General features: G+C 47.2%; 1 protein-coding gene across 1 annotated transcript; it reads right to left on the bottom strand.

Moving 5' to 3' along the window:
* Positions 1-6244: 6244 nt before the first annotated feature.
* PtA15_16A166 (uncharacterized protein) lies at positions 6245-12996 on the bottom strand (the record flags this gene model as incomplete). Its single annotated transcript, XM_053163829.1, has 11 exons — positions 6245-6268; positions 6385-6448; positions 6537-6792; positions 6865-7012; positions 7163-7405; positions 7487-7570; positions 7661-8572; positions 8660-8800; positions 10565-10974; positions 12142-12281; positions 12380-12996. The coding sequence occupies 11 exons, from the start codon at positions 12994-12996 to the stop codon at positions 6245-6247; spliced, it is 3039 nt and encodes a 1012-aa protein (XP_053027815.1).
* Between the last annotated feature and the right edge of the window lie 371 nt (positions 12997-13367).

Genomic DNA, 13367 nt, shown 5'->3' with positions numbered 1-13367 from the left:
CACACAAGAGAAAAAGATATACCAGCATGATCCATTTAATATCCCAAAGGACCCAACATCAGATGATCCTGGAATGTGAGTTGAATGAATATGATGAACATCTTCTTCCATAAAAGACTTGACTGATACAACAAAATTTGGTTGTAGGACATTGATGCAATTTTGGGCTAGTGGAACACGTAATAATTTGGTCAATGAGGCTTTAATGGATATCTTTGTTGACCATTTCATGTGGTTCAATCTTTGAGTTAAAAAATTCAGAAAAAAAGGCCCAAAAAAACATGCCAGGCTAATTATCCAATAGATTACCACACTAACCCCAAACTTATTGCAGAGCAAACACCCTCCCAGATAAATTCAAAAATCAGAAGTTTTATCACTCAGATCTGATTTCTGAACACCTAGAGAGGATTAAGAAGGGGAGAAATGGGTGTGTAATCCTGTCATCTTTGCTTTTCTGAATCCTCTTTCTTACTAGATTTTAATCTTGATGTTAATGTGATTCTTTTTTAATAGTCTGAATAATCAATCAGAATATAAAGAAGAAGAAGATAAATTGCACTCCCTCTTGGTTGATATATTGGTTGAAAAAAAACAGCCAGAGAAGTGTGTAAATTTTGGACTGAAATGGAGAGAGATTGGATTCTGATTTGTATTGCCTGTTGTTTCATTTCTAAATCAAAGACTATTGTAAGTCTTCCATAACAGAATGAATGAATTTTATTTGAATAGAATATAACTGATCTAAATCTATGAAAATCACCAATATTGGAACAGTGGATGAATATGTTAAAAATACTGAACATAAAATGAATAGTCATTTCCTCAAAGTAGATTTGCGGAACAATTTTCCTGAATGGGCTGTGTGAGTTCTTTTCTGTTCATGACAATTCCATTTAAATAATGAACATAAAGAAGGGATATAATCTACTCCCTGTGGGAAACCTTTCAACCCCAGTGGAAATTTTCATTCATAGATTGTCCAGATAGGGATATGTGCCATCCAGAGATTTTGCACAACCCTATTCATGGGAAGCCCTTAATATCCTTCATAAAAAAATGTTTGCCAGGAGGGTGTAAAATTCTGTTAAATGCAAGTTTCAACATCTTTGGCTGTGACTTGAGGGATCTCTCCCAATCAACATCAACCTGGAGTACAAATTATTCTTTGATGAGGCCATGTCAGCTGGTTGGTCAAGAGGGCTTAATCCTTTCATGGCCTCACAGTCTTTACAAAATTTCTGGATTAATGGAACATCTCCCTATTTTCTCAAAGCATCTAATATTGGATGTGAATGCTGGTGTTTTGAAAATGGGTTTCCAATCCCCAACATGTGAAAAGGATGATTTTATACTAACCTTCAATGAAATATCTTTCCATTGTTTCCTCAGGGGAAGAAAGTGGAAGAGTGAATATAAGGATACTATACATTTAGACACCAAGGAACTTGTAACTCAATTTTCAAAATGGTCCATGTCACATTCTTTTCATGGAAGGTGATTATTTTTTTATGATCCTCATTACTCCTCATCATATGGAATTTTCTGATCTAGTTTTTGATATTTTATTTTTTTTATGATAAAGCGTTAATTCTCATCCACTAAGCCAGGTTGATAGCCTTGTTTCAATAGTGAAAAATATGTATGTTTATTTTTTCTTCTTGAGAATCAAGCAAAAAACTGCTGATTGAATCTGTTTGTAAAATTAAAACACAATGCCAATAAAATAGGAAACTAGAGGACTACATTCGAGCACATGATCCAGAGCTCAAACAAGAGCATGTGGAGGAGTTCAAAAACTTTTTGGTTCATGGAGGAGCAGATGATGAAAAGGACTTTGCTGGAGAAGACTGGAAGTGGAGTCATAAACATATTGAGAATGATCTCAAAGATTGGAAGAACAGAAAATTTACAAAGAGTGAGCTTGCTCTTTTTTTCCTTGCATATGACTTAATTTTATAATGTATGACTAGTATAAAGATATCTGACAATTCCACAATCTTACCCTTCAAAATATTTCTTTGATCAGTCCCACTCAGATCTGATGAAAGGATCATGTATGATTTCCTATTTTGTGATAATAAATCATGTATAAAACTGTACAACATCATGAATGGAAAGATCAAACTGATATGATTCATTTTTCTTGAAAAACAAAGGTCATTTGAACAATTTGATAAAGTTGCAGGGGGTATCTTTAATGAAGATTACAAAAAATATGCTCCTTTCCTAAATGATCACAAAGGGGAGCATATCTGGATGCCCCAACTTCTTTCTGCTACCTTGAAATCTCTAGACCGTAAGGGCAAACTGTAAGTCCTTTTTGATTCATTTCTTTTTTCATTTACGTAAGGTATGTTTATAGATTTTGAAATAATCAAAATTTCTTCATAAAGGCCTTTAAACTATTTTGAAAGTGGAAAAAATCAAAGAGTTATACAAACAGAATTGCAACCACAATTTAGCCTGTATGTATTTATCAAATTTTCCATTTTACAAACCAAAAGAGAAATTTCAAACTAATGAACACATAAAAACAAACTTCTGAAAAAAGTAACTTGGACAGAGTACTTGATTTGTTCCATGGAGATTTGAATGGCGAGTCAAGAGACCTTTTCAAAAAATATGCAGTGGTGCAATATCAAAGAAATTCCAATGAGCACTGGGTTCCTGAAGATGTTAAAACACTCCTTTCTGGTTGGAAGGAGAGCAAAGGTGGGTCAAAAAATAAACACATAGAAAAATTATCCTTCCTAAGAATTCAAATATCTGACTTTGACAATTTTTTTGTTCACTCCTAATTCAAGAACAAAACTCTTTAGAGCCCCCAGTTGTTCCCCAAGCAACTACCTACGAAAAACCAACTGGTATTATTGCAAAGGTGTTTGATGAAACCCCTGGAAACAGAGAATCCACAGCTGTTCCACAGGAAGCTACCCACAAAATCCCAGACAGTGTTAATCCAAAAGGGATTACTGAAGGTCCTGGAGATGGAGAAACCCAAGTCATTCCACAAGCAGGAAAACCACCCAAGACCAATATGAAGACCTGGCTGGCTTCATTGTGGAAGCGGATTTACCAAAGTATTGAAAAGTCTTTTCAAAAAGTGACTAATCTCTTCAGAAAGAAAAAGGCAGTGTGAACTTTTTTATTGCTAAAACTTCCAATTATGTGTTGATAATTTTGATACAATATCAAAATATTGATCTAAGGTCCTTATTAAGCTGGTTGAAATTATTTGATTAATTGGTCCAAAAACCTGGAATTTTCTTCCTATATTGATGTGTATGATTTGGTCTATTATTTATTTTTCCTTGATTTCTCTCTTTAAGTTTGGTGCTAATCTGATATCCTCACTAAACTTCCAGCTTTCCTTCAGAATTTGTTTCCTCCTCTGTTGATGTGCATCAATTTCTCTCTCTTGTTTCCCCTGATTTCTTCCTTTTCTTCCTGTTAAATCTGTTATTTGCACTTCCAGCTTCCATTAGTGTCAAAGATTCACTTCCTTGTTAATGAGAGGTTCCAAACTGTCTCTCTTTCCTTCATTTTTGGGCATTTTTTCTTTCATCAATCAAGTTTCATTCTGAATGCATCAAGTCAACAGTTTCCTCCTTGAGTAAACTCTCTCTGATTGCATTTATGGTTTGTTCTCTGCAACCAGGCACTGCTTGGTAGGTAACTGAAGGCAGAATCCACATTTTCAATGGCCAGAAGGATTTTGTGATGTTCCGGCGCAAGCTATTAAAGCCTGGCGTCCTGCATTTTATTTTTAAGCTTTATGGGATTTTGATCTGGCCCCCAAAAGTTCTGATGAAGTGAGGTTGGCACAGACAGGGGCTCCTTCACTTGTTTGTTAAGCTAGCCTAGCACAAGTGGTGTGGTAAGTGTGCAATTAGGTTTTTTGTATGAGCTTAACTAAGCCAATTGTGGTGAGCGGGTCTGGGCGGCAGCCCAGTCTCACCAGAGAGGCTAATTACGCAAAAGCAAAAAGCTTGTTTCACCACCCCAAAAAGGATGGCAATGTGCATACATTGCCATGATCAATACATTGCTATTACATAGGTCTTACCCGGTCTTACCACCAAGTATAACCTTGTGATACAATCATGTAACTGAGATTTAAACTTATTTTTACTTGGTTAACTGATCCCATCCCTCCCTACTCATATTGCACATACATCCTGGAAGTTATGTACACTCAAACTTGCGGTGGGAGCCGTCTTGTTCCTACTCACAGGCTCGGTGCTATGTTGCAGTGCCCAAGGAGTCCCGAGAACCCGGGAGGGGGACTCCAAGACTCCTGTGTGAGGGTTGGGGGGAGGTGTGGTCCCCAGTCCGCTAGGGATTCCCCTCCTCATGGCCTTGCATTGGCTTGAGGTCCCCTGAGAGGGATCCTAAGGGCCGAGAAGTGTCCGCAAGGGAGGAGAGGTTAGCCAAGTGGGTCCTCCGGGAGCAGGTGCACCCCAGATGGGTGCGAGGACCAAGGCGTCAGACTACACGTGTGCATGTGAATCTGGCAATCCCAAGCACAGCTCATTTATGTACATATGTACATATACATATACATACGTTTTCTGAGCAGAATATGAGCCATGCTAGCGTGAGGACATACTCATGAAGTGAGCTGAACATGAATGAACCTGCTTGTTGGAATGAGCAGTACAAGTGGTGGGCTGATTTTCAGAGTGGATTTGGAATGGAGACCAAACTGGAGATGCCTTCACGTCACCTGCCCCCAGTTGACATGAAAATTTTCCTGGTGAATTGTTTTCCTATCGCTCTCAATTACGTGCATCCACACATTTGGAGATATAGATCAGCGCTCACGTATGCTTGCCTCTGCATCTTCAGGTGTTTGAAATGCTAGACAGGAAGAGATCGTAGAAAACAGTGAGAGTTGATAAGGTTCTTTGGGCAATCCATGATGTCTGGATTGTCTGGATCTGATTGAAATGTTCAACAATCTCGAGGCCTACCTGGAAACCGTGCCGAAGATCCTATTGTGAGAAAAGCAATTGTTGTGACAGTTCTGATTTAGCAGGACAATGAAGAACCGGCCATCCGGTGCTTGTAATGCAAAGAGAAACGAGAGAGAGAAAGATGTATGGGAGTAGGGTTATTTTACGTTGTGTGGAATATCGAGAGTCGCGATACCTGCGTTGCGGTGGACGCCCCAGCTCTCGGAGAGCCTTCCGCCTGCTTCTCGCCGCCGACCTGGCCATGGAGTTCCGCCTACTTCTCGCGGCTGACCTGGCAATGGAGGAATCCCTTACCGAGGAACTGGCGCGTTGGCAGTCTCGGGAACAACGTGGATTGCTTGTGTGCTCTCTGCCAGTTGACAGATCAAAAATAACAGGCGTAGGGTGCTCGATGCGCTGAATCGCATCGTGTGATCTTAACGAGGGAGGAGAAGCGTAACAATGGGGACGGGTGGGTGATGTTGAAACCTGATGGAGAGGCACTTATGCGCTTGCATCCTCTTGTCCATGGCGTTGTTTTGTTTTGGAGTTTGGCTGATCGCGTTGGACTTCCATAAGCTCCCACAGGCAGTACTGGGTACGGTACCCACTTGTTTCAAGCAATGTACAAGAACAATTGTGTCAGACATGAAACATGAAAATGCCCCCTTGCAGGCACAGGATTGGATTTGTCTCGAAGATCCGGCTGGCCGGCCTCCTGGATCCGAAGATGCCAATTGGATTTCCCGACCTGCTATCCGACAATGGCGTGGCCGCTCCCGTGCCATCGCAGCCTATCGCGGCAGATCGCCGCGCTGTGACAAGCTCACAGAAACCCAAAATTTGAGTTTGATGATACAACATGTGGAGTACTGATTTCAGATTTTGATCCAGTCAGCCAATGGCATGGGGCAACAAACATTTGGGAGTTGTTTTTTCAAGCCTCAAGACTTATTCAAATCCAAAAAATTGATGATGATGATGGAACTTTCATAGTACACATAAAAATATAGATGATTACATTCAGTCACCTGAGAAAAGATCTTGTGGAAGAGAAAGAGCTGTGTATAACTGATTATGTGAGGTTGTAATAATCTACTTTCTCTCTTACGTCGAACCACATACATGTACATTTTGAAGTTTACAACAGAAAATAAGAAAATAATAGACAACGAGAAATATGCATTTGAGCTGATAAAAAAAAGGAGGAACGAGTAGTGAGGAGGCAATAACTGAGGAGGGAAAAAGAAGATTGGTGTTGTGTTGGTGTACAAAGAAGAATGGGATCAGTCTTCCAATTTGCCGACAAACTAAAATCGGCGCCGCACACAAAACGAGAAAGGGGAAATCCAAGAATCAGTATTCCAGTCAGAAAAAAACAAGGTAAAGGGAAAGGAAAGAAGGGGGGGAAGGGAAAGGACTGAACGGCTTGACGGGTCATATTCGAATGGTTAGTGCCGATATCGAGGTCGATATTCCAACAAAGAAACCTAAAAAACCCCCGCGCGTCCAAAAAAAAAAAAGTAAGAATATTGACGAGACCGTCAAAAGAGTGGGAAAGGGGGAAGGGAGCTCAACAGAGTGTCGACAGCGGTAGAGATCAGGTCGGTCAAGAAGCGGAGGATCCAGAAGGGCAACAAGCCGAAGAAGATCCAGACGAACGGGCCCATGAAGTCGCTCCTCCCCGCCGACAAACCCAGCCGGTCGGGGTCCGACGACGACGGGTCGGATGATGGTGCCGAGGAGGAGGAGGAATACAGTTGGTAGCCGATCAGTGAGATCGTTAGACTGATCGTCAATGCCACTAGGTTTAGGATCGACTTGACCAATAGATCTGTACAACAGAAAACCAAGAATTAGAATCACTCGAGCGTCACTTTCCAAATTAGGAAAGGCAGGACTGAACTGTGGAAGATGCCGAGCTGGGCTTGCTTGAAAACAAGGGCCTGGGTCTTTCGGAAGGAGTGAGCGAAGTTGAAGCCGGTGATGCCGGCATAGATGATTGTGAAGGAGCCGATGAAGTCGAAGATGCGGTGGGAGAAGCCGATCCAGATCTTGATCCAGCCGGCCAGCAAGGCATGGGGATTGCATCCGAAGCGGGCGAGCGATGAGGAGGAGGAGGAGGGGGCGGCGAGACGGTTGAGGAGGCGGAAGAGCTTCGCGGCCGAGTCGAAGAGCGTGGCGAGGAAGCCGGCCAGACAGACGGTGCCGAACGAGGGGCCGAGCGCACGGGAGATGGATTGGCAGGTCGAGTCCAAAGACGAGTATGCGTTGCGGGTGTGGTGTTTGGAGGGCGGGGAGTGGCGGTTGAAGTACCAATGGGAGACGACGCCGGCGACGATGATCCGCTGGAGGTTGCGGAGGATGTTGAGGGACCAAGACCAGACGAAGGCGGCGAGGAGGGCGTGGGCGGCTTGGGCGGAGGAGAGGGCGGGCTGGGAAGGTTGCTGGTGGTGGGGGAGGAGGATGTGGAGGAGGAGGGTGAGGAAGGGGATGCTGGCGAGGATGCAGGCCATGCTGAGGCCGACGGAGACGATCACCAGGCTGGGATGGCCGGCCAGGACGGCGACGGCCAGCGTGAGCACCTGCACCGTCCGCTCCAGCCGGCCCCGCTCGGCCCACATCAGCCGCATCCACACCCCCGCCCCGCCCACCGTCGCCACACTCACCCATCCCATCCCCCATCTCCCCCGCTCCGTCACCGCCGACGTCCACGTCCACACCCCCACCATCCCTAACACACTCGGAACGCCCATGATCGCACCGTACACCAGATATCGGATCGCTCGCTTGGCCAGCACCAGCAGACTCACCGAGCCCACACTGATCCCGAAGGTCACCGTGACGAGCATCGCTAGGATCGGAAGACCCTTGACCAGCCCGAGCTTGTTTTTGCCCGACTCGAGCTCCGTCCGGGCCCCCACAAAGACCCAGACCGCCTCTCCAAACGCGTACAGTAACGCGCTGAGCCATGCGCCGATCCAGAACGAGTCCCGGAAGCTCTGCGGGCCGAGGGCGGCCTGGCCGGAGACGTCCGAGCCGATATCCCGCGCCTCGGTCGGGTAGATGTACACCGTCGGCAGCCCGCCATCGTCGTACTCGTTCGCCGCTAGAGGGTACGTCTCCGCGGTCTCGGCAAAGGCCGGGTCGGCGGACCGCGCCGGAGGCCGCTCGGTCAGCTCCGAGGGACTCTGGCTTGGCGGGGGCACCGGCGGGGCCGGCTGGGCGTGGTAGGCGGGGGAGGAAGGGCCGGTGGGCGGGAAGCGCGGCTGGGACGGCGGGGGAGCGAGCATCGAGCCCGGGCCGAGCGACTGGTACATCTTCCAGCCTGCAGGATTCTGGGCGGATGGATGGTCGGAGTGCTGGGCGATGAGATGCTGGTGGTTTCCGTAGGAGATTTCGGAGGCCATGAGGTTGGAGAGGGCGTGGGAGGCCATGAGGTGGCGGGGCAGAGGGGGTTCGAAGCGGGTTTCGGGAAGGGCCTGGTGGTGATGATGGCTGTTGACGAGATCCTGGTGCTCGTAGAACGGGTCCTCGAGCTCCTCGTCGGGCTGGAGCGGGGCAAGGGTGGGGAGCCGGTCTAGGGGCCCGGAGTTGATGGTATCGGAGGCTCTCTGTTTGCCGTGGGGGATGGAGTAGCCAGGCCCTCCCGGATCGTCGTCGTCGTCCTCTTCCTCTTCGATTCCGCGCGGGTTCCGGGCTGCCCGGTCGGCGTGCAGCAGCCGATGGTCGTCTTGGTCGGGCAGGATGTCATCGTTCTCGTCCGCCAGGCCGTGCTCGTAGCCCTCCTGGGTGGAGTAGAAGAGCGGGTTTTCGGAGACGGTTGAGGGGAAGAAGGAGGACTTGTAGATCGGATTGATGATTGAGGTTGAGAGGAATCGGGAGAGCGATGGGCCTGTGGCGGTGCTCGTGCTTGGCTGGTGTTGTTGCTGCTGCTGTTGCTGGTGGTAGAGCGAGTTGAAGAATGACTGGGAGAGTGGTTGTGGGCCAGTCTGGTGTGCGTCTCGGGGGGACATCGGCCTGGTGTTTCCTGCTCGTGGTGGTTGCTCGTCGGTTTCCGGCACTTTTTCGCTCGACGGCCGCCAGCTCCTATCGCTCGGCAGTTCGGTTACTACCTACCTAGGAACTACCGATCGGCAAGCTGGCATCTGCAATCTCCATCCAGCACATAAATATCTCGATTAACATTCCCCCTCGCTGACACGTTGTCTGGCAGTGAAAGCCACTCCAAGCTCTGCCCCCCCAAAGGCGGCAAATAAAACAGCGGATGAATCCAAGTCCCTAATCACCAAGGGCCAGACAGATAATTAAAGGCTGTTCAGTTTCCTTGTGGCACCACAAAATTTCCACAACTTATAGGCACACACCACACTTTATTTCTTGAGGCCCCTGACTCAGAAACAGCTCATCAGAGTGTCATTGATCTTTCATTTGTGAGGTGCCTAGGTCTCATGTTAAGAAAATAGATCTTTCTTCCCTTGCGTATATTTCCAACCTGTTGTATCTACTCTATAAATCTGAGTGTTTGTTGCAACAAATCAATAGGTGTCAGTTTTTATTCCAGCCCTGCACTGGTCCAGTCAGGACGTCAATTCTTTGCCGTCTCTCTCTGCTCAAAAGTGTCACTCTCCTTAGTCATAACTTCAACAGTGATGAAAGTGATGCTACCATGACCAGTGACCTGTCCATTCATGTATGGCTAAAACCTAAACTGTTTCCCATAAGGCATTTCTGGATGCAAATTTCCATCCATTATGTCACATTAAAACAAATTGTTGAATTGATAATGGAGAAACAGTCTAATGAAAGAATGAATCACACCACAGACATTATGGTATTTCTCTGGGTAGTTTTGACATCTGAATGATTATTCATGCAGTCTCAGTGCTTGCTGCCACAGCCACGCGCTTGAAATCGTCTGGATATTCTTTAAGCAGGATATATACTGATAGGACAGGAGGTCGGACACAGTCATGGGGCTCTAGCTCACATGGTAGAGCGTTCGCTTCGCATTCATGCGACCCTGGATCTGCGAGAGGCACAGGGTTCGATTCCCTGGTGCTCCACGTTCTTTTGTTGCAAGAAGTAGGCAGGGACGGCATGGATTTTTCTGTGGGGACTGGACTCAAGTTGAATGGTCTATAACTCATAGAAAGGATTGCAGAAATGCAACGAAGGAGATGTATTTGAAAAGTTGCCTGGGAGATGAATAAAAAACGATATCATTTCCGAGATGTAAGGGGATCGGTTTTAACGGAAGGTAAGCAAAAGGAGAATCAATAATAATCTTCTTCATAATTTTGATTGGCATGACGAGAGGAAGAGGTGGGAGCTTTCCAGACGCTTTCGAGATCGTATAGTTGCCGAGACTGTTCGGTTAGGATATGGATCACGACTTTCCCGCCATCGACCATAGCCCATGTGGATGATGAGCTGGTCGAGTCAGTACCCTCCAGTCTCACACTCATCTTTCCTTCAAGCTATATATAATATAACAGAAAAGAAAGCCCAAGGAGAGGAAGCAAAGGATGAGAGAGAGTCCATAAAACGCACTATCACAGGAAGATTGGACAGAGAGAAACGGTGGGAGGACGACGTGTACTGACGATAGATTGGATGCTTTCAGCGGCCCCTCGAATAGCGCGTTCTCTTCCCCGTTTGAGGGTGACGAGGACGACCCAATCGGTCCATGCGGCGTCGCCGAGGGGAGATTTTTTAGCATCGATGAAGGAGAGCGATGGGGGGTCGAAGAAGGGCGAGGAGACGAGATGGGAGTATAGGTCCTCCAGATCTGCGGGAAGGTTGGTTGGGGCAGGGGGCGGAGGCCCCGTCGGCGTCAGATCCACGCCCAGGTCTTCTTCGTCGGCCGCTCCCTGGCTCGATCCTACCGGCTCGTCGTCCACAAACCACGGCTGATCTGGGGCTGCCGCTGGCGTTGGGCTGTGTTCGGTGGCTGGATAAAGTGCAGACGGGGTCGGCTTGAAGCTGGTCGCGGAGGTATGCGCCTCTTCAGGCCCTCGCTCCCGTTCATGGTCGATGGCCGATGGCTCGCTGGGAGACGCGTCAATGCTTCTGGTGTGATGGGTCTGGTGGATTCGTTGCAGCCTCGTCCGACTGCCGTTGAGGGCGATAGGAGAGCGGGAAGGCCGTAATCGGTGATGGCTTCGGGCGATCGATGTCCATCGGTTGATGATCTGTTGTGGGTTCATCCTCGAAAGTCGGCCAACTGCTCCTGGTCGGGCCAAGAAATGTTTGGGTCTTGGCAAACCTCACACTTGACTCCTCTTTCAGATCTATGTAGATCGAAAAATTGAAACAACCACATCCAAGCAGTCGTACAGCTATCAGCATCTAATCCAATCAGCCATATGAACAACTACGTACACCCATCACAATGGGACGTTCTTCAGCTATTCCGTATTGAAATCAATCCTCTTGTGTAGCCCAACATCTGTCAAGCCAATATCCACGTTGCCCAGTGCACGCACACATGAACATTTTTTTAAAAAAAACCTGATAAGGTGCACTGATTGATCAGCATTGCCTACTCCTGTGCATCTTACCAAAATTTCAGATTTTTTTTCTTCATAAAAGCCTCAAACTTACCTCCAAAGTTTTGTAAAACTCAATTCTGAACCTCCTATCAAGCTATAATGTGGGATTTGGCTGGTTTTAGCCACCCCCAAGGATTAAAGCATATTGATATTCAAGAGTTTGTCTAAAAACTGCTTATAATCATGTTCTCCAGACAGATCTTGAATGATTCATGCTCTCTCTTTGTGTGTTTTTACACACAGTTCGAGCCTCCCTGGCAGCAGCAGGGTGCTCAACCAATCAGACTTGTAAATTGCCCTATATTTCTCTCGACCAACTCTCACCCTTTCCAGGGAGATTATGATGAGCAAGAGATGCCAAGTGAATCCTTTGCACTTCTTGTTCACACCGACCAATGATCTCTCTTCATTGGTCAAGGGTCTTCTTTTCAAGCAAAGGAAGAAAAGAAGGAAGGAAGAGAAGAGCAAAAGGTGAGATGATTTTATTTCTTAAGAGGCAGGGGCGGGAGTGCCAGTAGCAGTAGAAGAGGAAGAAGTAGAGGTGGCAGTGGTAGTGGCAGAGGCCGCATTTCTTGCTTCTAATTCCATCTGTTTGCCTTCTTCAGTCCGAAGTAATCGGGACCATTCACCCTCTAAGACCTGCTTGACTCGGCTCATCCGATTTTGATTATCCCCGCTCACTTTAACATCTTCTGATCGATAGAATGGTCCAGGTAGTAGCACATCATCCAAAATGATTATCGATGTTTGATGCCATCGAACAGGAAGTCTGTATAAAGGACATTTGCACAACCCATACTTCAGTCTAACAAAAAAAGAGGAGACGTAGTGAGAGGGATGGAGAAGAAGCAGGGCAAGTCAACTGACGTTTTTCCTAGGGCGTCAAAGATTTCCTGGGCCCAACGAGAGACGCCATGGCCGATTCTAGCCCGTCTAGCGTCGTCAGCCAATACGGCCGCGTTCTCCCTCATTGCGATAGCAGTGACGTTGATCGGCCGGACGGGTTCCAAGATTTTAGGGATCATCCCAGACGGGTTTGGCGGGTGGGGTTCGAGCAAGCTTCCGACCTGGAGGTCTTTGATCTGGTTGACTTTGATCATCCGGTAGGTGTGGCGACCCTTGATGGTGCCCGGACATTGTAGGATGACTGCCCCGGCGATCGAGTCATAGCACCAGATCATCCCCTCCACCCATCGGTCACCTCCTGCAGCGCCTTCGTTTAGCTTGAACTTCACACTCCATCCCAACAAGAGTCCGATATTTCGAATCGATGGGAAGCCGGCCTGGTTGGACGATGTCTGCGGCCCCATCATGGCTGGGGAGGGTACTCGAGCTGAGTTCAGCCGGCCGCCTCCTCCGCTGCCACTTGATGAGGGCACGCCACCGGGTCTCGACCGAAAGGAATGGTTGTTCGATTGATTATTGTTCCCATAGTTGTTGCTCGACTGTCGACGTGCGTGCGATGGCGAAGCGGTGCGGGACATCAGGTCTGGTTGATCGATTGTATCGTTCTGTTGGTGCTTCCAGATCCTCTGTCGATGTGTGGTATTCGATAGCTTTGTGTACTCTAAATTAGTTTTTTTCTTTCTTGTATTTCGGAGAAATCCCCTGGCTGCTGGGAAGAAGAAAGAACAGCGTCAGATGAGCCCATTCGTTCGGAGCCATATCTTTCTGTAGGAAGAGTTCCTTACCGCTGGTCTGGAGGGATGCTTGAGGATATTGTCTGTCGAGCGAACGAGTGTATCAAGCAGAGGATACGGATGAGAGATGGATGACTACAAGATCAAGGTCAGCGAGCGGCCATCGGCATCAAGTAGGGCAAGATGGAAGACAGTGATACAAGGATGTGTGAAGA

The sequence above is a fragment of the Puccinia triticina genome, chromosome 16A, assembly GCF_026914185.1.
Source record: "Puccinia triticina chromosome 16A, complete sequence".
Classification (NCBI taxonomy): Eukaryota; Fungi; Basidiomycota; class Pucciniomycetes; order Pucciniales; family Pucciniaceae; genus Puccinia; species Puccinia triticina.
Note: the sequence above shows the minus strand (reverse complement) of the source record. Positions and strands in the feature narration are given on the sequence as shown.